The following is a 24,330-nucleotide window of genomic DNA, read 5'->3' on the forward strand; positions in this document are numbered from 1 at the left end:
GCAAGGATGCAAAAAGAACAGTGGCCAAACCATAGTTTGCGAGAGAAGTTAGAGATCACATTAGTTGCAAAAAAGAGGCTTACAAATTGGCAAGAGAAAACAATAGACCTGAGGATTGGGAACATTTTAAATATCAGCAAACGAAACTGAGGGATTGATTAAGAAGGAGTAAATAGAGTATAGGAGTAAGTTTGTGAGGAATATAAGAACTAACTATAAAAGTTTCTATAGGTTTACAAACAGAAAAAGATTGGTGAAACCTTGTATAGGCCCCTTACAGTCTGAAATGGGGAATTTATAATGTATAATAACAAAGCAATAGCTGAGGAACTAAATTCATAGTTCTGTCTTCAGCAAGGAGGACACAAATAACGCAGTAGAAATATGGGTAATATAGGGTTTAGTAAGAGGAAGGAGCTTGTATCAGTAGTGAAATGGTGTTAGAGGAACTGATGAGATTGAAGGCTGACAAATTCCTGGAGCCTAACAATCTACATCCCAGAGTACTTTAGGAAGTGGCCCAAAAAATAGTGTATGCATCAAGATTCTTTATACTTTGGAACAGTTCCTATAGATTGGAGGGTAGCTAATGCAACTCCATTACTTAAGAAGGAAGGTAGAGATAAAATAGGGAATTGTAGACCAGTGAGTCCAATGTTGGTCGTAGGGAAGATGCTAGCATTATTATCAAGGACTATATAGCACAACACTTAACAGTGTAGATTTACAAAGGAAATCATGCCTGATAAATCTGCTGGAATTCTTTGCTGATGTAACTAGTAGAGTTGATGAGGGGAGCCAGTGGGCGTGGTTAATTTGGAATTTCAAAAGACTTTCAATAAAGTCCCATGTAAGAGATTAATGTATAAAATAAAAGCACATGGGATTGGGGTAGTGCATTGAGAAGAATAGAGTTGGTTAGCAGACAGGAAACAAAGAGTAGAAATAAATGAATCAGAGATAGTAGGAACTGCAGATGCTAGAGAATCCGAGACAACAAGGTGCAGAGCTGGATGAGCACAGCAGGCCAAGCAGCATCAGAAAATTTTTCTGATGAAGGGTCTAGGCCTGAAACGTCAGCCTTTCTGCTCCTATGATGCTGCTTGGCCTGCTGTGTTCATCCAACTCTGCACCTTGTTGTCTCAGTAGAAATAAATGGGTCATTTTCTGGGCCCCAGCTATTCACAGTGTATGTTAATGATTTAAACGATGAAATTAAATGTAATATCTTCAAAATTTGCAGATGACACAAAGCTGGGTGGAAAGTTGAACTGTGAGGAGGGTGCAGAGATGTTGCAGTGTGATTTGGACAGGCTGAGTGAATGGGCAAATGGGCAAAAATATTGTGCATGAATGTGAGGTTATCTACTTTAGTAGCAAAATTAGGAAGGCAGATTATTATTTGTATGCCAACAAACTGAGTTAGGGGAATGTTCAATGAGAACTTATGCACCAGTTGCTGAAAGTAAGCACCCAGGTACTACAGGCAATAAAGAAGGCAAACTGAATGTTGGCTTCATAGTGACAGGATTCGAGTACACGAACAATGATGTCTTGTTACAAGTATGCAGGACATTGTTGAGGCCACACCTGGAATACTGTGTGCAGGTCTGGTCTTCTTACCTGAGGAAGGAAGCTTTTGTTATAAATTTACCAGATTGAATTCCTGGGGTTGCAGGGCTGACATATGAGAAGAGATTGAGTCAGCTGGGATAGTATTCATTGGAGTTTAGAAGAATGAGGGGGTATCTCTTAGAAACCTATAAAATTCCAACATGACCAGGACAAGGAAGATGTTCCTGATGGTGGGGGAGTCCAGAACCAGGGGTCACCATTAGGATAAGGAGTAAACCTTTTAAGGTTGAGATTGTAACAAATGGGAAACTGTTTCCCTCCTTCACAAGATTAGAAGTGTGGATATTCTTTGATTATTACACAGTTTTCATAACTATTCATGACTCCTAAAATACTGAAACATCTGTGTCCCGGTGCAGCAAGACCTCAATAAAGTCCATGTTTGGACTGACAAATGGCAGGTAACATTCACATTACACAAGTGCCAGACAAAAGAGCATCTCCAATCAGAGAGAAACTAACCATCACCGCTTGGTATTCAATGGCATTGCCATCACTCAATCCCTTACTATCAACATCCTGGGGATTACCATTGACCAGAAATGCACTGGACTATCCAGAAAAATACTGTGGTTACAAGAGCAGGTCAGAAACTAGGAATATTGCAGTGAGTAATTCACCTCCTAATTCCCATGGTCTACAGGACACAAGTTAGCAGTGTGATGGAACGTTCTGCCTTACCTGGATAACTGCAGCTTCACCAATGCATGATAAGGTTGACACCATCTTGGACAAATCAACCTGCATATTTAGCACTACATTCACAAGCATCATCCTCTACCACTGACACTCAGTATCAGCACTGTGTACCAGCTACAAGATGCACTGCATAAATTCACCAAGGCTCCTTAGCCAGCACCTTCCAAACCTAGGACCAGTAAAATCTAAAAGGACAAAGGTGGCAGATACATGGGAACATCACCATCTGCAAACTCCTTCCAAGCCACTCATAATTTTAGCGGCAGTGGCACAGCTCCAGGACATGGCTGGTCTAAGTACCCAACGGTAGAGGTGGTGGTGTTCTGGATGCAGTGGCGTGCAGTGACTCAGGGCACCTGAGTGTTCGCAGACTGAGAGATGGACTGTGTGGCTTTGTTTCTCTAGTGACGAGGACTCATGGCGGAGGTGGGAAGAGTAATCTGGATGTTTCCTTTTCTTTTGGCTGTTTCTTTTATTTCTGCTCCTGTTTTTAATCCTGTCTTTTGTATACTAAGATGGCAGCAGGGAATGGTGACGTTGTACGCTTTTTACTGTACTCCTTTATTCCTGTACTTGAGTATATTTGACAATAAAATTTAAATCTAAATATATCACTGTTCCTTTTCTGTCATTCAATCATATCATGGAACTGTCTAACTGCATTGTGAATCTACCACCTCCAAATGGACTGCAGGAATACAAGAAGGGAGCTCACCATCGCCTTCTCAAGGGCAACTAGGGTTGGACAATGAATGTTGACCCACTGGCGATGCCCATATCCTATGAATGAATAAAACATTTTCTTTAAAAAACTCAGATAGTTGTGAATCTTTGGAATTCTCTATCTGAGGAAATAGATGTTTGATTGTTGAATATATTCAAGGCTGAGATTGATACATTTTTGAACTCAATTAGATTCTGGGCAAGAAGGTGGAGTTCTCACTGAGTTTCAGCCATGACTCCCTCTCTAGTTTCTTACCTTCTTATGACAATCGTTATGCTGCTGCCTTAATAAAGTGAGAATTGTATTATGGTTGCTGCCAAAATTATGGATATTCACTGAGATAATGGTTTGTACTTTGCCCCAAACCAATTGTACAATAACAGAATGGTGGGTCACCTTTGTGATTCTTGTGTCGTTCCCCACTGACATATACAGCTTGCAGAGCCAGGTGTGAAAAGTCAATGCCTCATTGCACTATTGGGATTCCCACAAAGCTAACAAATTCACGCATCTGCTCATCCTGCTCCACTCAGCTTTGTCAGTACATGTTGCACTTATTTCATCATATATTTGTGGCCTCCATTAACTTCCTGATGCATTGATTAATATTGCCTGAATTGATCCAGTCAATAGAATGTCACTGTAACTTGTATGCTTAGCATTTAATAAAAGCACTGTCCTTGCCTTGATGTGAGGCTGCAATTTCTGTTGAAGGAGGTGGCATACTTCTGTGATCGACTCAATATTGAATCAGCGTCACCTCAATCTTCATTCCCAGAATGTGTGCAGAGGAAAGAGTACTCTGAAAATCCATGGATATAGGGCTGTCTCTGGAAAGTTCTCCGACTTCTTTTCTGCCCCTCTATGGTCTCAGTTCCATTTATCAGTCATGTTGCAGACACTGCAAAGACAACCCTGTACCTTGCAGACTTGGTGTGCACAGATGACCAAATCCTCTGTCCCCACCTCCAAGAATTAGTGCAGTGACTCACTGAAAAACTTCCAAAAACAAATCATTGAATTTTCACAAATCTTGTCATAGAAGAAGTCAAAAACACTTTATCGTGGTATTCTTTATAGTAGTAGTGGTTGGTAGGGTCACGTAGATTCCACGGTGCATCCAAGGTTGGATTTGGCTCTGTTGTTCTTACTTAACTTGACAACACTGACTGTCTGGGCTTACGTGACCACTTGGGAGATGGTTATCAATTTACATGAAAATGTCTTCCAGCACAGCTGGGAAAGGAACTGCTTTCCAGGATGGGACATCAGGGTAGCTTGAACGCAGGATGTAGAGAAGATGTAGGTAAGATTACAGGCAAAGTGTATGAGGCTTTTATGAAGCAAATTTGATAGAAAGTTTCAAGGAAAAAAGGATAGAAATGTCTGAAGGCCCACCTTTAGGCCTGAATTGGGTATGGGTCACAGAGCACTTGTCTCAGTCAGGGAGTGCAAAACCAGCTTTAAATTGCGTTCAGACCTCATTAATATTGTTTGGGAGATCAGTTCCTGCTCATCTCCACAGGCTGCCTACCCATTTTAAGAAGATAAATTCCATCGCTGGAGAGGCAAGGATCGTTTGGAACAATTGTGGAATCAGGGAACACACTGTCATCAACTGGAGGATAATTCTGCCTTATATAATAGAAAATAAATGAAACTGATAATTTATAATATAAAAAAAGTGATCAGTTTTATTTATCTTTGTAAAAGTTTATACATACAAAAAGCCAACGTAATATTTCACTGTGAATGAATGTTTTAACAGTATATTGAAATGGTGTATGAATGACACTATAATAATGCATGAATCATATTGAATCAATGACTCTCTTATTGTAACATGAACATGAAATACTGAATCACACGTAAACAATTGAATAACTATTGTATTATCATCTGTATCATAGCTTACAATTAGCATAATTCAAATGGTAAGTTCTGAAGGCATGGCACAATAGCCTCATAATTGCAATGTGAACTCTGTAAATCTGTACACGTGGCTTTATGTTGAATGAATGGAAATTCACCTGTGGTATATTTTAAACATACTTAAATATGATTTAATATTTCTTTAAGATCTGTTTCCAGCCACTACTGACACAAACCTCAGCATTTCAAATGCGTTTGCAAACCTCCCAATACCTTCTGAAGCAAGGAAAAACCTGAAGATACTATTCAATACTATGCTTTTACGTGGATAGATTTGAAGTCACTCAGAATTCTCTGATGGTTAGTAAATTTTAAAAATTTTGATGAAAGAAATTTCTGCAGAGCCAAAAACAGCAAGTGTGTTCCCTGACTCCACAATAGCTCTGAATTTTATCTTCCCTATCCCTGGCCCCACAAACTGAAATTTATCTTCTTAAAATAGTGGGCAACCTGTGGAGACCAAAGCATGCCCAAAAATATTAATGAGGCTTGAACTAAAGCTCTGTGAACAGCACCATTTCAGGGCCAAAAGGTGGCAGAAAGAAATTTGCATCCTGCTGAATTTTTAATGAGTCCCTCTAAGCCTAATACATTTAGTCATAATTTTGTTCCTGACACGTTGCTGAGGCAGCAGATATGCTGATGTCTGAGGGAATCATAACTGGACAAGGTTCTATAATAGGAAGACAATTAATTCCACCAGTTTATCACCCTGTCAGTGAATTCAAATTTTTACCCCATTCTTGCTTTAAATGTTGCTCATCAATGTTGATCAGTGATTTTAGATATTTTCTAACCAGGAACACATGGCCTCCTCAGTTTGGAATAATTGGACAAATATTAGTCTATGTTATTTCTTGGTTTATACTCTGTGTATTCAAAGATTCTGGCTCAGACGTTGTTTCCTGTTGAGAAGGATCTGAAGCCATTGTTTTCGATTCAACTTGTAAAAATGCTTCCTGATCAGAAGAGTTCTGGGCCCCTTCCTGCACACCTGTCTCTGAATCCGACAATATGGAATCATCTGCTGAGCTCGAGTTTGCATTTGCATCATACCTAAAGTTCATTTTTGCCTTTGCTTCTTTTTTCTTATTCTTAATTTGTGCAATTTTCTTTTCAGTGTCTTCCATGAAGGTGGTCAGTAAGTTAAAAAGAAGTGCCAACCATGCCATGCCAAAGAGGATCCAGATTGCCATTGCTGCCCGGTAAAATTTTATGTACTTTATGTGGGGATTGACACCTGTTGGCATAGATATAATGAGTTTACCTCAGAAATTCAAAGCAAAACTAAGTCTTTTAAATCTGAGAAATGAAAGAAACAGAAAACACAACAAAACACCGGAAACATGTTGAGGTAGATGCTTGTATCAGCCCAGTAGTGCCTTTTCACCAGTTATAATCCCTGTTAGAAGTTCAGTTCTGTTCACTTCAAAAACTAGTGGGATGTATAACAGCTGGCTGATCCTATGCAACCACTTAGCACTGCTGCACTGCACGAATTTCTAAAGAGAAATGACAGACCAATGTTTCTGTTTGAAGATCATTAGTCCAAGCTTTAATGAAATATCATCACAGGAAACATAATTCTGTCTTTTGTTTGTTGGAAATCTGATGGACCTTCTGTATATTTCCAACATTTTCAGCTGATACTTGAATCAGTTAAGGTGGCAAAAATAGTCCACATACAAAATGATTTGACCTTCAAACACTAAAATTGAGGTCTGAAATACATTCCCAGCAAAAGCAGTTTTTGCAAGATCTATCAAATTCGTTACAAACACAGCAGAAGGTGATATCTTTCAAGACAGGCAGAGAAAAATTACAATTTGTGAGGAGAGGTATCTAGCCTCAGATTTTGTACTTCAGTTTCATCAACTACATACTACACAATTGCCTGTTAAATGCCAAGGATTAGGCTGATGTCAAAAAAGCTCACACTGCTGCAGACCGCAGGTGATCCAATAATTCTGCTTTAAATGAGAGAACAATGATAGAGATTTTGGGATATTTATTGGGAGAGCTGTGACAGCAAGTTTAATTTTAAAGAGTAATTGTTGTTAACAGAGGAACTTCACATTTTTCTTATGATCTAATACAATACTTTTAGAACATAGAACAATACAGCACAGGAACAGACCCTTCAGCCCACCATGTCAGAGCCGACCACTATGCCATTCAAAACTAATCCCATGTGCCTGCACAAGATCCTTATTCCTCTATTCCCTGCCTGTTCATAGGTCTGTCTAAATGCTTCTTAAACTTTGCTGTTGCATCTGCTGCTACCACCTCTCCTGGCAGCACGTTCCATGTACCTTACCACCTTCTGTGTAAGACACTTACCTTGCACATCTCTTTTAAAGTTTACTCCCTCTCATCTTAAACCTACACCCCCTATCATTTAACATTTCCACTCTGGAAGAAAGATTCCGACTATTCACTCTATCCATGCCTCTCAAAATTTTATATATATCTACAGCTCGCCCCTCAGCCTCCTATGCTCTAGTGAAAACAATCAAAGTTTGTCCAAACTCTCCTTTTGCCTAATACAGACCAATTCAGGCAACGTCCTGGTAAACCTATTCTGCCTCCTCTCCAAAGCATCCACATCCTTCCTATATGGTAGTAACCAGAATTGCACACAATATTTCAATGTGGCTTAACTAAAGTTTTATACAGCTGCAACATGACTTGCCAACTTTTCTACTCAATGTCCTGACTGTTGAAAGCAAGCTTGCTGTAAGCCTACTTTACCTTATCCACTTGTGTTGCCACTTTCAGGGAGCTATGGACTTAGATCCCAGGATGGGTCTGTATATCAATACTCTTAAGGATCCTACCATTTACTATATATTTTCCTCTTTTATACATCAGACTACTGTAGAATAATATTTTAGCACCATGCAGGTAACTGTCATCATATTGTATGTTTACAAATGATGCTCAAGCTTTCATTTTAGAAATTGCTATAAGGCGGTTTTCTTTTGGTCAAATAATTTTGACGCTAATAATACACCAATTTTGTACTGAGTTCAGACGAACAACTGTTGGGTGAGCAGGGTCCAATTAAAAGCTATCACCAATTGTTTATATAGCTACACCACCCTAGCTAATAAGCCAATTTTTCTCAAAACACAAACATAGCAGATCAGCAACAGATTTGTTTTTCAACCCAGTAAGGACCTTATTGATTTATTCCTAGCAACTGATAGATGACATTGCGCTTTAAAATGTCAAGAAAAGTACTTAGTCTCTGTTCTGTCTGGACAAATGTGAAAATAAACAGAAGTGCAATTACTTCCACATGAAGTGGAACAATTGTTGCCAATGACCTCAAGTAAGGATCTTGTATATGGTCTTTCTGCATTACTGGTGTGATCAATAAAACTATTTCCTCCATGTGCAATAGGATATTTTTCAATCATTTAACTTATCAAAAAGCTAACAGCAGCTGCATGCAACAAAACTGTTTGTTTCGTCTGACATCATTGCTCTAAGATAAAACTTGGACAACTTGGGCTCTCAGGTTGATGTGTAAATTAATCTACAGTGGATATATATTGAAGAATGGGTATCATAAGTCACCGTTTATTTCAATAATAGCTGATTCTGTTTGCTCTTGATAATTGGCAAAGGCAATAATATTCTAGCATTCTAGTTCCTTGACACACCATACTTCAAATTCACAAGTGTGGTGAAATCTAATAATATTGGTATTGGGTAAAATAAGAATTTTTGACCATATGGTATATAGAAATGAGGAAGGATGCTTTAAAATTATAGTTTTGTGGTTTACGTGTATTTATTGTGATATTTTATGTTCCATAGAATTATAGAATGACTACAACACAGTATGAGGCCATTCAATCCAATGTTTCTATGCTGACTGTCTGAGAAAAATTCAACCTCTAGGTTTTATGTAGAGCCCATAAATCACCTCTGTTCAGATAATTATCCAATTTCCCTTTGAAAGCCATGGTAGAACCTGCCAGTGCCATTTTCTCAGAGATTGCATTCAAGATTCTAGCCACTTGTTCAGTAAGGAGGTTTTTCCTCATGTTGCTTTGGTTCTTTTGCCAGTTACTTTAAACCTCTGGTTCAGCTAATAGGACAGTTTCTCTTTATTACTTTGATTTGAGTACTCTTATTAAATCTTTTGTCAACATTTTCTTCTCTCAAGAGAATAACCTTAGCTTCTCCTCTGTCTCTGACAACCTTTTGTGCAGAGAATGCCATCAGTTGCAGCAGCTTGAAGTCTGGGTTTCAGAACTTTAGCAGCAGCTGGGGATATCACTGTAGTTTATCCATGAGGCTGAGAGCTACATGGATAGCACATTTATAGATGTGGTCACTGCACAGCTTAAGAGTATTTTGGGTATGATCACAAAGCAGTCAAAAGAACAGACACACATAGTGTAGGAGTTCTTTGCATCTCGCTCTCCAACCAATATTCAGTTCCAGATGGTGTGGAGCTGATGGTTCCTCTGGGGAGTATACCCAAAGCCAAGTCATGGTACTACAGGAGGCTCAGGTGTGGAATAGATGAAAGGCTGGAAGAGCCATGGTGATAGATGATTTAGCAGTTAGGACAATAGCTAGGGCTTCTCTAGCCACAGATGTGAATCCAGGATGGTGTTGTATCTCCCTGATACCAGGATCAAGGATTGCACTGAGCAGCTGCAGGTTGGAAAGCACTGTCTGAAAGTGTGTGGAGGAGGCAGGTATATTCAATGCATTTGTAAGGAAATGTAACAGTTATCTGAAAAGGAACAATGTGCAGGGTTACAGGGAGAAGGCAAGAGAAGTGAGCTGCTCATTAAGAGTCAGTGCAGACATGATAGCCTGAATGGCCTCATTCTGCACAGTACCAATTCTGAGATTGTATCCTCCCCACAGCTCATGGTGCTTCCAAGTTTTGTACAAACTGCAAATTGTAAAATTATGGGTAAATATTCAAACAAAAGCAGTGGTCCTAACACCAAAGCCTGGGAAACCCCAATATATACCATTCTTCACTTCAATAATCAGCCATTCAGCACCACTCTGTTTCTTATCACTCAGCAAACATGGTATCCCATGGGTATCAATTTTGCTGACAAGTCTGTAATATGGCACTTTTGGAAGACATATCAAACACCTAGCCATTATTAAACTTCTCTGTTACATCATCAAAAAAACGCTCAATCAATTTAGCTAAATACAACTTATGCTTTACAAACCTGTGTTAGCATTCCTCAATTAAAGCATATTTGTCTAAATTGATTTTGCTTTGGGTCATGGGTCAGGCTTTTCCATTTTTGAGTTAAAGTACAGTTGTGTGCCCTTAGATGGTCTTACTTCCTACATGGCCTGTGGTGAATTACCTGAAGCAATCATCGCTTTTCCACTCATTTCACAAGTAAACAAGTTCCAAGTCAAATGAAAAGGTGAATCATTGGCAATTGGTGGTTGGTGGTTCTCACCTTCTGGGGTCAATAGTTCCAGTGCCATATTAAAAGCACACCTCAGCACTTCTTCACTCACTGCAAGGGTGGAGCTCAACAACAACCTTTGGGTGTCGTTTGCACACCTCCTGCCTGAAGATGGCTGCAAGGAACCTGAAGCTGACTTCCCCATTTCTCAGTCTCCTCACTGAATCTACCTGCTTGAAGTGCATTGAAGAGCTCACACAGACCTTATACTGACAATTTTTCTGCACCTATGGAGAGAGAGACATGGCACAGCCAGTGAGGAACATTCTTATGTCAATTCTCAGATGTGTAGACACCCTCATACATTCTTCTACAGAATAGTTTGTGCATCTGCAGCAATGAATTCTCGCTTTTGCCTTCCACAGGCATGCATGGTAACCAGACAGCAAAACTAAACAAATCACAAAACTAGTTCAGCATCAGTACAGGATGAAGTCTGATCCCTCAGGGACATACCTTCAAAGCACTCGCCTGCACATTCCAACAGCTCAGAGACTATCACATTGGTGGATACTGTATCTCAAGTAGACTTGGCGAAACAATCTGGTGACCACATCACTGACACATGTCCACAGCTAGTGGAACACGAAAGACCCAACGTCAGTGACATTTAGAGGCCTGGCAGAGACCAGACACCTCCTGAGCCCCATGCAGAAAATGTACCTATGTACTTGGCTATAAGTGACAAACTCAACCTGCAGAGACATGGAGAGCAACATCAGACAGCGATGCTAGAGGCTAGACTGGAGCTAAAGATGGAGGACATATGTGAGTATTTTAAAAGCCTATTGACCAGAGTTAAAGGCCAGTGTGTTCCTGTGAAAATGAAAGATAAGGATGGCAAGATTTGGGAATATTGGATGATGAGAGATATTGTAAGTTTAGTTAAAAAGAAAATGGAAGCAGATGTAAGGTTTAGGAAACTGAAATCAAACAAGGTCCTTGAGGAACATAAAGGAAGCAGAAAAGGACTTAAAAAAGAAATTAGGAGAGCTAGAAGGGGCCATGAAATATCCTTGGCAAGTAGGTTTGGGGAGAATCTCCTATGTATATTAGGAGCAAGAGGTTAGTTAGGGAAAGGGTAGGTCCATGCACGCAGAAAGGAGGGAATTTATATGTGGAGCCAGAGGGCGTGGGTGAGGTTCTTAATGAGTATTTTGCATCAGTATTCACCAAGGACAAGAACATGGATGACTTTAAATTTAGAGAGGGGTTTGTTGATACTCCATGTCGATATTAAGAGGGTGGAGGTATTGGGTGTCTTGAGAAACATTAAGTTAAGTCCTCAGAATCTATCCCAGAATACTGAAGAAGGCAAGGAAGGAGATTGCTAGGGCCTTAACAGAAATCTTTGTATCCTCTTTAGCCACAGGCAAGGTGCCAAAAGATTGGAGAATAGCCAATGTTGTTCCTTTGTTCAAGAAGGACATCATGGATAATCCAGGAAATTATAGACTGGTGAGCCTTACATAAGTGGTAGGGAAATTATTGGAGAAGATTCTTAGGGACAGGACTTACTTGCATTTGGAGCAGAATGCACTTATTATGGACAGTCAGTGTGGCTTTATGCAAGGGAGGTTTTGTCTCAAAAATTTGATTGAGTTATTTAAGGAAATGATGAAGATGACTGATGAGGATAGGGCAGTGTATGTTGTCTACATGGACATTACTGAAGCATTTGACAAGGTCCAGAAGATCAAATTGCATGGAATCTAGAATTGGCAAGTGGATACAAAATTGGCTTGACCATAGTAGATAGAGGGTAGTTGTGGATGGGTATTTTTTTGACTGGAGGTCTCTGACGAGTGGTGTTCCCAAGGATCAGGGCTGAGACTTCTGAAGTTTGTAATATATGTAAGTGATTTGGATGAAACTGTCAGTGGTCTGGTTAGCAAGTTTGCAGATGACATGAAAATTGGTGGAGTTGTGGATAGTGAAGAGGGATATCAAAAGATGCAGCAGGATACAGATCAGCTAGAAAGTTGGATGGATAAATGGCAGGTGGAGTGTAATCCAGACAAGTGTGAGGTGTAGCATTTTGGGATGTCAATTGCAAGAGAAAAGAATACAGTAAATGGCTGGACCCTTAGGAGCATTGATATACAGAGGGAACTTGGGGTCCAAGTCCATAGCTTCCTGAAAGTGGACAAGGTGCTAAGGAAGGTATACAGCATACTTGCCTTCATTGGTCAGAGCGTTATGTATAAAAGTTAGCTGTATAAGACTTTACTTAGGCCACATTTGGAGTACCATATGTGGTTATGATTGTCACACTTTTGGAAGGAAGTGGAGGCCTTGGAGAGGGTGCAAAAGATGTTTCCCAAGATGTTTGCCTGGATTGGAATGTATTAGCTATAAGGAGAAGTATATATGATAGCAAAATTTAAGAGGCATTTGGACGACACATGAACATGCAGCGAACAGAGGGATACGGACAATGTGCGGGCATATGGAATTAGTTTAGAATGGCATTGTAGTCAGTACAGACGTGGTGGGCCAAAGGGCCTGTTCCTCTGGTGTGCTGTTTTATGAAACCATCCAGTCCTGTTTCCCATGGTGGCTGCAGCATGCAGGCTGTTTCAATGGAAGGGTCACCAGACCCGAAACGTTAACTATGATTTCTCATCACAGATGCTGTCAGACCTGCTGAGCTTTTTCAGCAATTTCTGTTCTTGTTTCTGATTTATTGAATCCACAGTTCTTTCGGTTGTATTCAATGGAAGGGATAGTAGCTGCCTTGGGGAGCTAGATCCAGCAACACGTTCACTGGCTGCTGAATGTGTGCTCTGAACTGCATTCCATCACTCAAGCCTTGTGGGCCCAGTATCAACGGCAAAGTGAGGGGGGTGGGTATGAAGCACTGCAGCCTGACGATACCGGCAGGCACCACCACGATGAAGAATCAATAGGCAGGCACTATGGAAATTCATCTGAGGACGCTCCAGAGCCCCTGAATCCAGACAGGGCAGCCGCAAAGGTCTTCACAGCTACCTGGGCCTACGAGCCAGCAGGTTCCTTCCAGCCTACCTGCAGATATTGGGCTTTCCCCCAGATGTAGTGCGAGGCAAAGAAAATGGTAGTCCTTAATAGGGCACCTCTGTGGCCTGGTGCTTCATTAAAGTACAGAAATCTTGTACGTGTAAATATATCTACACTTTCACTCTTTTAACATGTGATGCCATCTCATTTCCCTGCTGGGTGCCTGAAGTGAAAGCAGTGCAGCACCCTCCCTTACTACAATGAGATGCCACCCTTCTCTTGGGATATGTTTGCTTGTCTCACTGCATTGGTAATGTGTGTGCCTGAATTCCCTCTCATTCCCCCAGCGCAATATGGGCCCAGCATTTGGCCAGTGCAGTCAACGCTCCAGAGGTAATGTTCAGGAAGAAAGACTTGTCCCATCAGTTCAACAGCAGGATATTGGGCTTGGGACAGGCACACAGTGGACCTTACACAGATAATTCATGAAAGTCATGCTAAGAGGTGTGTAGCATCTAAAAGGATGTGTAAATCAAGGGTCTCTTAACTGGTTGGGATTTCCATAGACAAGCTAGGCATTCTCAGTATATGAGATAGGTAAAGCACATCTCATCAGTCCCTTGAGCAATTGGTGGATGGGGGAATAATGTTAGCATTTGTACACCTCATGAGGCTCACTTACTGAGAATGCACAGCCATAGCAATGATCCAGTACAGGATCCTAACATTCTGCAGGACTGTTGGGAGAGTCAGAGAGGGCAGTATAAGACTAAAATATTAAGTAGGATGTGTCAAACCTAGAGAGCCTTCCTCAGGATGAGCGGTCCCTAATCAGCCTTCTTTTTAATGGAGGTGCAGCCCAGAATATAGCAGCCCTCTATGAGTCCCTGCAGTGCCCTCTGTGTTCCAGCTACATATTCACATAGTTAGCTCAGAGCTTACAGGTCTCTCAGGTAGGCTCTCTGCCTGAAAGTTATCACATCACAAGGTGACAGAAGAAACAATTTATTTTCAAACATTATTGTAAATTGAGACACTTCTAAGTTAAAGAGATGTTTTGGATAGATATTGTACAGCCTCCCAAACAGTAGGTCATTAACAAGCAGAACAACAAAAAGACACAGGTCCATGGAGCTCAGCCTCTAGAAATGGGTGGTCAGGAGGTTCATCTGATGGGCTAAAATCCTGTTGATCTAATATCGAAGGGGGGCGGGGTTCCTTGGCTATTTCAGAATCAGCTTCATCCTCAAAGGAGAAGTCCTGCTCCTCTATTTCCTACTGACTGGAAACATGTCCCCTTTGTACAGTCAAGTTGAAGAGGGAGCAGTAAACCATTATGGGACACTCTGGGGTATACTACCTTCTATTACCTAACCCGTCCAGGTATGTGAATCCCATCTTCAGGAGCCCAATGGTCTGCTCTACTTTAGCCCTGTTGAAGTCGGCTAAGTGTTATAAATCTCCTCAGTATCAGTCTGTGTATTCCTGACAGGGCACTTTATTGTTCTTCATGGATACAATCCATTGCACCCGGCACCTGCAGAAATCCTCCATTAGCAGCAAATCTCACTGCCCTGGCTGCCTGACTGACAGAATCCATTGGGAAAATAATAACTAGGCAAGCCTTAGCAAAGAAAGCATCGGTCACCACCCGGATAGATTTATGAGTAGGTCCCTCTCAAATGATCAACTCAGATTGAAGTTGAGGGCCATTGTCACCTTCAAGGCAACTGGGATGGGCTGGCCTCCTGGTCCATGAGGACACAGGAGCACATCCAGAAGTTGGCAGATGTAGGACACCACTCCTGGGACATCTGAGTCACTTGTTGACACTGCCAGTCTGTCATTTGCAGATAGGTACATGGTGCCCCGGAGACTCAGGTTCAACCTAATGTGCACCATCCATGTTGACTGGTTTGTGTAGGCTGTTGTACCTCAGCAAGCTGGTCTGCAGCTAGTGCTCGATCAGATTGCTGCAGCTGTTCTGGCTGTTTGAGCAGCTGACATTTTATGGCTCCTTCTGAGAAGCAAGACAACCAGTCAAATGGCAAGATTAATCTGTGCCATCTTGATATTGTTTTCATCTATGTTGTAGACAGAGAGGGAGGGCAGTAAGTGGAACAGATTGTGAGCAATCCCCGAGCCAAAGACAAAGGGGTTGCTAAAGCTGTGAAGGAGGGATAGAGATGTAAATTGTGTCCTTTTCACATCTTCATTTTTACCCATTTCAGGTTCGAAACATCAATTCTGTTTCTCTCTCCACTGATGCTTCCAGGCATGCTGGGTTTCTCTGGCACTTCCTGCTTTTATTTCAGATTTCCAGCATCTGCACTATTTTGCTTTTATTTGAGCCTGAACGATCCTTTCCTTGATCGAAGTTAGTTTTACACTGATGTTCCTTGATTTCCCTACAAGACAGTACAGTGCCTCAGCTTCAACTCCCTGGCTACAGCATCCAATTGCCCCCACCCATGACCATACTTTCTGCTTCAGCACAGCCCCAAAATACAGGACATGAGTTAGCTTCACAATTGACATTGCACCGCACAGGCCTCTCAAATCTGGACTGACATGTACGCCAGCCCCGGGTGGACTGCCACTTAGTCCCTAGGCTGACTGAATCACAACTGCCCACCCACACTGAACATACCCTTACCGGCCTTTCCTTCCTCGCTTTCATCACTTTTGTGGTTCAGTGCTGTTTAGAAAATGCCACTCTCTGTTTGCCACTTTCATAGTTCCATGCAGATCAGCCATAAGCAGGCCTTTGCAATTTTTGCTGAGATGTGCTGTTCAGCCATAAACAGCCTCCTGTTTGCCATGTGCCTGTTGGGCACAGAGATGGTCCAGGGAGACAGCATGTCTGGTCCATCTGGACACGTCAACTCTACTCTGAAAAATCATATGCCAATAACTGAGAGTGGCGTTTGAAGCCATGTCACTATAAGGAGAAAGCAGTAAGTACTTGTCCTGAAGTGGATGAAGAAATGTAACTCACCAGGTACACACCTAATTTTTAGTATTGGGTTTCTGAAGCACGAGTTTCCAGGTTGTGTGGAACTTCATTGAGAAAGTGAAGTTTAATCCAATGAGTCGTGGCATTAATGAAATGTAAATACTTGTAGATAAGGTGCTCACCACCTGCTAGTGGCATACTTGCTTCAGCATTTGAAGGAGAGCACTTAATCACTGAAGTTTTTCTCGACAGCAACAATCTTATTTTTGACTTCTTGCCTGATAAGTTCACACACTAACCATTCTCCTCAGCATGGCATGGACTGGAGTATCCTGTCCCATGATTTCTAAAAGCTGTTCCAACATGAGGTTAAATTGGCCACTACTTGCTGGGATTATCCTTACTACAATCTATTTTGAAAACAGTGTGCAGTATTTGTAATTCTGCCATTATGGAGGCATTACATTATCTCTGTATCTAAGGAGAATTATGGTTAATGCTTTACCAATTTTCATCCTTATTTTCCCCAGATACATCCCATGTAGTCCTGGAGACTTAGCAACCTTAATTACAGCCAGCATTTCTAACATCTTCACTTCATCAATTTTTTAGGCATCCATTGCATCAACTATTTTTTTTCATGTGACACCATGTTCTTTGGTAAAGACAAATGGAAGGTAAAATTTTGGACATCAGCAATATCCTCTATGCATACAGAGACACCCTTTTACTATTTATATGTCTAAACAATGAACAAAGGAAAAAGAACAGTATAGCACAGGAACATGCCCTTTGGTCCACCAAGCCTGTGGTGACAATAGATGTCTTTCTAAACTAAAGACCTTTTGCTTCTATGTGATCCATATACCTCTGCTCCTTGCCTATTCATTTATCTGTCAAGATGCCTCTTAAATGTTGCTAGGTATCTGCTTCTACCTGCTCCTCTGGCAGTGCATTCCAGGCACTTACCAGCCTCTGTGTATAAAAACTTGCCTCTCACATCTCCTTTAAACTTTCCTCCTTTCACTATAAACCGATGTCTTCTAGTAACTGACATATCTCGCCTGGGAAAAAAGACTCCAACTAACAATTCTATTCACCTCTCTTCATAGCTAATACCCTCTAAACCAGGCAATATACTGGTAAAGGGGTAGTAGGAACTCCCGATGCTGAAGCATCTGAGATAACAAGGTGTAGAGCTGGATGAACACAGCAGGCCAAGCAGCATCAGAGATAAATGTCCAATAAAACTGAGTAGAATTGTGAGTTCAGGTTGTGGATCCTATGAAGAATAAAAAACAGGAGAGGTCCTTTGCAGGTCTGGGAGAGGGAGGCTCTGAGCTGGGGTAGGCTTCATTGTAGTGCCAGGAGATGCCAGTGCATTGCTGCGAGTGTGTGTTTCAGGAGTTGCAGGGAGAAACGCTTCTGAAGGATCTCAATGTTCTGAATGTAGACATTGTCACGGTTGGGGCCAAATTGGGAAGGCCTGAATGTGGACTGTAGTCCATTGGGGATGATCAGTTTGGTGCTCTGATGCTGCTTGGCCTGCGGTGTTCATCCAGCTCTACACCTTGTTAATATACTGGTAAATCTTTTCTGTGCCCTCTCCAATATGCAATATTCCAAATGTGCCTTACTAAAGTTCTATACAGCTGCATCATGATTTGCCAATTTTATACTCTATGCCCCAATGGATGAAGGCAAACATGTCTTATGACTTCTTGGCTACTTGATCCACTTAGGTTGCCACTTTCAGGGAACCGTGGACCGGTATGCCGAGATCCCTCGCGGACAAGGGAGGCGCAGTTGTAGTATGGTGCATTGACCTCTACATCGCCGAGGCCAGACGCCAACTCTCCGATACCTGCTCCTACCGCCCCTTTGATCATGACCCCACCCCCGACCACCAAACCATCATCTCCCAAACCATCCACAACCTCATCACTTCAGGTGACCTCCCACCCACAGCCTCCAACCTCATCGTTCCCCAACCCTGCACCGCCCGCTTCTATCTCCTTCCCAAAATCCACAAACCTGACTGCCCTGGTTGAATCATTGTCTCCGCCTGCTCCAGCCCCACCGAACTTATCTCCACCTATCTGGACTCCATTTTCTCCCCCATGGTCCAGGAACTCCCCACCTATGTCCGTGACACCACCCACGCCCTCCACCTCCTCCAGAACATCCAGTTCCCCGGTCCCCAACAACTCATCTTTACCGTGGACGTACAGTCCCTATTCACCCGCATTCCCCATACGGAAGGCCTAAAGGCCCTCCGCTTCTTCCTGTCCCGCAGGCCCGACCAGTTCCCCTTCACTGACACCCTCATCCGCTTAGCTGAACTCGTCCTCACCCTCAACAACTTCTCTTTCAATTCCTCCCACTTCTACAGACAAAGGGAGTGGCCATGGGTACCCGCATGGGCCCAAGCTATGCCTGCCTCTTTGTAGGTTACGTGGAACAATCCCTCTTCCATACCTACACTGGCCCTAAACCCCACCTCTTCCTCCGTTACATTGATGACTGTATCGGCGCCGCCTCGTGCTCCCACGAGGAGCTCGAACAGTTCATAAGAACATAAGAACTAGGAGCAGGAGTAGGCCGTCTGGCCCTTCAAGCCTGCTCCGCCATTCAATAAGATCATGGCTGATCTTTTCGTGGACTCAGATCCACTTACCTGCGTTCTCACCGTATCCCTTAATTCCTTTATTGTTCAAAAAAAAATCTACCTTTTCTTTAAAAACGTTTACTGAAGTAGCGTCAACTACTTCACTGGGCAAGGAATTCCATAGATTAACAACCCTCTGGGTGAAGAAATTCCTCCTCAATTCAGTCCTAAATCTGCTCCCTCTAATCTTGAGGCTATGCCCTCTTGTCCTAGCTTCACCTGCCAGTGGAAACATCCTCGCTACTTCTATCTTATCTATTCCCTTCATAATTTTATATGTTTCTATAAGATCCCCCCTCAATTTTCTGAATTCCAATGAATATAATCCCAATCTACTCAGTCTCTCCTCATAAACCAACCCCCTCAACTCCGGAATCAACCTAGTGAACCTCCTCCAGTGCCAATACATCCTTTCTCAAGTAAGGAGACCAAAACTGCACACAGTACTCCAGGTGTGGCCTCACCAGCACCTTGTACAGCTGCAACATAACCTCTCTGCTTTTAATTTCAATCCCTTTAGCAATGAAGGACAAAATTCCATTTGCCTTCCTAATTACTTGTTGTACCTGCAGACCTACCTTCAGTGATTCATGCACAAGTACACCCAGGTCCCTCTGCATAGCAGCATGCTGCAACTTTTTACCATTCAAGTAATAACCCTTTTTACTATTACTCCTACCAAAATGTATGACTTCACATTTATTTACATTGTACTCCATCTGCCAGACCTTTGCCCACTCACTCAATGTATCTATGTGCCTCTGCAAAGTTTCACAGTCCTCTGCACACTTTGCTCTGCCACTCATCTTAGTGTCATCTGCAAACTTTGACACCCTACACGTGGTCCCCATCTCCAAATCATCTATATAAATTGTAAATAATTGCGGTCCCAACACCGATCCCTGAGGCACACCACTAGTCACTGACTGCCAGCTAGAATAGCACTCATTTATCCCCACTTTTTGCTTCCTGCTAGTCAACCAATCCTCTATCCATGCTAATACTTTACCCTTAACGCCATGCATCCTTATCTTATGCAGTAGTCTCTTGTGCGGCACCTTGTCGAAGGCCTTTTGGAAATCTAGGTACACCACATCCACTGGGTCCCCATTGCCCACCTTGCTCGTAATGTCTTCATAGAATTCCAAAAGATTTGTCAAGCATGACCTGCCCTTCATGAACCCATGCTGCGTCTGCCCAACGGGACAACTTCTATCAAGATGCCTTGCTATTTCTTCCTTGATAATAGACTCAAGCATCTTCCCCACGACAGAGGTTAAGCTAACCGGTCTATAATTCCCCATCTTTTGTCTACTTCCCTTTTTAAACAGTGGCATCACATTTGCTGTTTTCCAATCTGCTGGGACTGCCCCAAAGTCCAGCAAATTTTGGAAAATTACCACCAGTGCACCTGCTATTTCTCCCACCATCTCTTTTAGTACCCTGGGATGCATTCCATCAGGGCCAGGAGACTTATCAATCCTTAGCTCCATTAGCTTGCCCAACACTACCTCTTCCGTAATAATGATTGTTTCCAGGGCCTCACCTACCTTCGTCTCTTTGTCAATTACTGGCATGTTATTAGTGTCCTCCACTGTGAAGACCGATACAAAATACCTGTTCAATGCCTCGGCCATTTCATCATATCCCATAACAAAATTCCCCTTCTCATCCTCGAAAGGGCCAACATTTACTTTAGCCACTCTTTTTCGTTTTATATATTTATAGAAACTTTTGCTATCTGTCTTTATATTCTGTGCTAGTTTTTTCTCATGTTCTATCTTACTTTTCTTTATAGCTCTTTTTGTGGCTTTCTGTTGACCTTTAAAGTTTTCCCAATCTTCTAATTTCATGCTGTTTTTGGCCACTTTGTATGCTTTCTCTTTCAATTTGATAGCCTCCCTTATTTCTTTAGACACCCATGGCAGATTACCCCTTTTCTTACAGTCTTTCCTTTTCACTGGAATATACTTTTGCTGAGCACTTCGAAAAATTGCTTTGAAAGTCCTCCACTGCTTGTCAACTGTCCCACCATAAAATCTTTGTTTCCAGTCTACTTTAGCCAAGTCCTCCCTCATTCTATTGTAGTTCCCCTTGTTCAAGCACAGGACCCTGGTATTGGATTTTATCTTCACACTCTCCATCTGTATTCTAAATTCAACCGTACTGTGATCACTTCTTCCAAGAGGATCCCTAACTATGAGGTAATTAATTATTCCTGTCTCATTACATAGGACCAGATCTAGGATAGCTTGCTCCCTCGTCGGTTCCATTACATACTGTTCAAGAAAACTATCACGGATACGCTCAACGAACTCCTCCTCAAGGCTACCCTGACCGAGCTGGTTCGACCAATCTGCATGTAGATTAAAATCCCCCATGATAATTACTGTACCATTTTTACAGGCATTAGTTATTTCTTTGTTTATTGCCCGCCCCAATGTGATGTTATTATTTGGTGGCCTATAGACTACGCCTATCAGTGACATTTTCCTCTTAGAATTTCTAATTTCCACCCAAATGGATTCAACCTCATTCTCCATAGAACCTATATCATCTCTCAGCACCGCCCTGATGGCGTCCTTGAATATCAGAGCTACATCACCTCCCTTACCTTCCTGTCTGTCCTTCCGAATAGTCTGGTACCCTTGGATATTTAACTCCCAGTCGTGACCATCCTGTAACCATGTCTCCGTAATGGCTACCAAATCATATTAATTTGCGATGATTTGTGCCGTTAACTCATCAACCTTGTTACGAATGCTACGAGCATTCAGGCAAAGTGCCTTTATGCTAGCTTTCTTACCCTTATGATTTCCAACATCTCTAATAATATCTCCTGAGTTATCCTTCCTTTTTGCTTCTTTCATCGTCTGCCTTGAACTTAAACCCTCCTGCACACATGCTAACCTGCTGCTTACCTTTTTATTTACCATCATACTCCCTGTCGTTTTCCCTTTCCCTTCCCCCCAACTCACTAGTTTAAAGTCCTAGTGACCACCCTATTTATCCTTTTCGCAAGAACACTGGTTCCAGATCGGTTCAGGTGGAGACCGTCCCATTGGTACAGATCCCTCCGGTTCCAAAACTGATGCCAATGCCCCATGAAATGGAACCCCTCTTTCCCACACCACTCCCATAGCCACGTGTTTACTTCCCTAATTTTCTTAGCCCTAAGCCAATTTGCACGTGGCTCGGGCAGTAATCTGGAGATTATGACCCTCAAGGACCTGTTCCTTAATTTCGTTCCTAGTGCTTGATAATCCCCAAACAGGTCCTCCATCCTAGCCTTGCCTATGTTGTTCGTCCCAACGTGGACCACAACAACTGGATCCTCCCCCTCCCTCTCCAATATCCTTTCAAGCCGGTCAGAGATGTCCTGCACGCTGGCACCGGGCAGGCAACACACCATGTGGGACTCCCGATCCGGCTTGCAAAGGAAACTATCTATCCCCCTAACTATAGAATCCCCTATAACTACCACTTGTCTTTTTGCTCCCCCTCTTGAATGGCCTTCTGCACCATGGTGCCGTGGTGAGCTGGCTCATCCTCCCCGCAGCCCTTTTCCTCATCCACACAGGGAGCAAGTATCTCGTACCTGTTGGATAAGGTCAAAAGCTGAGGCTCCTCCACTCCTGAACTCAGGATCCCCCTACCTGCCTCACTTGCAGTCATACCCTGTTGTCCCTGATCACTAACTGAATTTGAATTACTTAATCTACCAGGTGTGACTGCCTCCTGAAACAAAGCGTCCAGGTAACTCTCCCCCTCCTGGATGTGCCACAGTGTTTGAAGCTCAGATTCCAGATCTTCAACTCTGAGCCGGAGTTCTTCCAGCAACCAACACTTGCTGCAGATGTGGTCACTGCCGTTCACAATGGGATCAGCCAGCTCCCACATCATACAGCTACAGCACATCACCTGCCCAGTCATCTCTACTTAGTTAATTACTTTATTACTTTATATCAATTTATGAGTTAAATACTTTCTAATACTTCTCTGCTATGGTCCTTTCAAATAACCAATTAATAGATCAATAAAAAAAGAAAGTAAATTTTTAACCAATTACACAATACAGAAGAAATAGAAAAAGTATAAAAACCTTACCTTACCAACACACCACAGAGTCCTTTTTTTAGTTAGAGGAGGAGGGCGGGTGGGAGACACTACACGTTTAGTGTCTCGGGTTCAGCCGCTGCACAAATATATTCCTGGCAGCCCCCTGGTCCTCGTGTTGCCTCTCCCTCTGCTGCTGAAAAATGTTCATCCACTTCACCAACACCTTCCACCCCAACCTTAAGTTCACCTGGACCATTTCTAATACCTCTCTGTCTCCATCTCCGGCAACCACCTAGAAACCGATATCCATTTCAGCCCACCGACTCTCACAGCTACCTAGAATACTCCTCCTCCCACCCACCTTCTTGCAAAAATGCCATCCCCTATTCCCAATTCCTTCGCCTCCGCCGCATCTGCTCCCAGGATGAGGCATTCCACTCCCGTACATGTCAGATGTCCTCGGTTTTCAAGGACCACAACTTCCCCCCCTCAGTGGTCGAGAACGCCCTCGACCGTGTCTCCCGCATTTCCCGCAACTCATCCCTCACACCCCCTCCCCGCAATAACAACCAAAACAGAATCCCCCTCGTCCTCACGTACCAACCCACCAATCTCCGGATCCAACGCATCATCCTCCGAGACTTCCGCCATCTGCAATCCAACCCCACCACCAAAGACATTTTTCCCTCCCCACCCTTATCTGCCTTCCGGAGGGACCACTCTCTCCGTGACTCCCTTGTCCACTCCACACTCCCCTCCAGCCCCACCACACCCAGCACTTTTCCCTGCAACTGCAGGAAGTGCTACACCTGCCCCTACACCTCCCCCCTCACCCCCATCCCAGGCCCCAAGAAGACTTTCCACATCAAGCAGACATTCACCTGCACATCTGCTAATGTGGTATACTGCATCCGCTGTTCCCGTTGTGGCCTCCTCTACACCGGGGAAACCAAGCGGAGGCTTGGGGACCGCTTTGCAGAACACCTACGCTCGGTTCGCACTAAACAACTGCACCTCCCAGTCGCGAACCATTTCAACTCCCCCTCCCATTCCGCAGACGACATGTCCATCCTGGGCCTCTTGTGGCGCAGTGCCACAACGATGCTACCCGAAGGTTGCAGGAACAGCAACTCATATTCCGCTTGGGAACCCTGCAGCCCAATGGTATCAATGTGGACGTCACAAGCTTCAAAATCTCTCCTCCCCCTAC

General features: G+C 42.9%; 1 protein-coding gene across 1 annotated transcript in view; it reads right to left on the minus strand.

The window, feature by feature from the left end:
- Nucleotides 1–4,793: 4,793 nt before the first annotated feature.
- Nucleotides 4,794–24,330, minus strand: part of LOC109912350 (potassium channel subfamily K member 2-like) — a 30,114-nt gene continuing 10,577 nt past the window's right edge. Inside the window, exons 3-5 of the mRNA XM_048600118.1 lie at nucleotides 15,372–15,457; nucleotides 10,511–10,685; nucleotides 4,794–6,257 (exon numbers count right to left, since the gene is read on the minus strand). Of these exons, the coding sequence (XP_048456075.1) occupies nucleotides 5,836–6,257; nucleotides 10,511–10,685; nucleotides 15,372–15,457 (683 nt within the window). The 3' untranslated portion in view covers nucleotides 4,794–5,835. The remainder of the gene's footprint in view (nucleotides 6,258–10,510; nucleotides 10,686–15,371; nucleotides 15,458–24,330) is intronic.

This window comes from Rhincodon typus, chromosome 8, assembly GCF_021869965.1.
Source record: "Rhincodon typus isolate 14 chromosome 8, sRhiTyp1.1, whole genome shotgun sequence".
Classification (NCBI taxonomy): Eukaryota; Metazoa; Chordata; class Chondrichthyes; order Orectolobiformes; family Rhincodontidae; genus Rhincodon; species Rhincodon typus.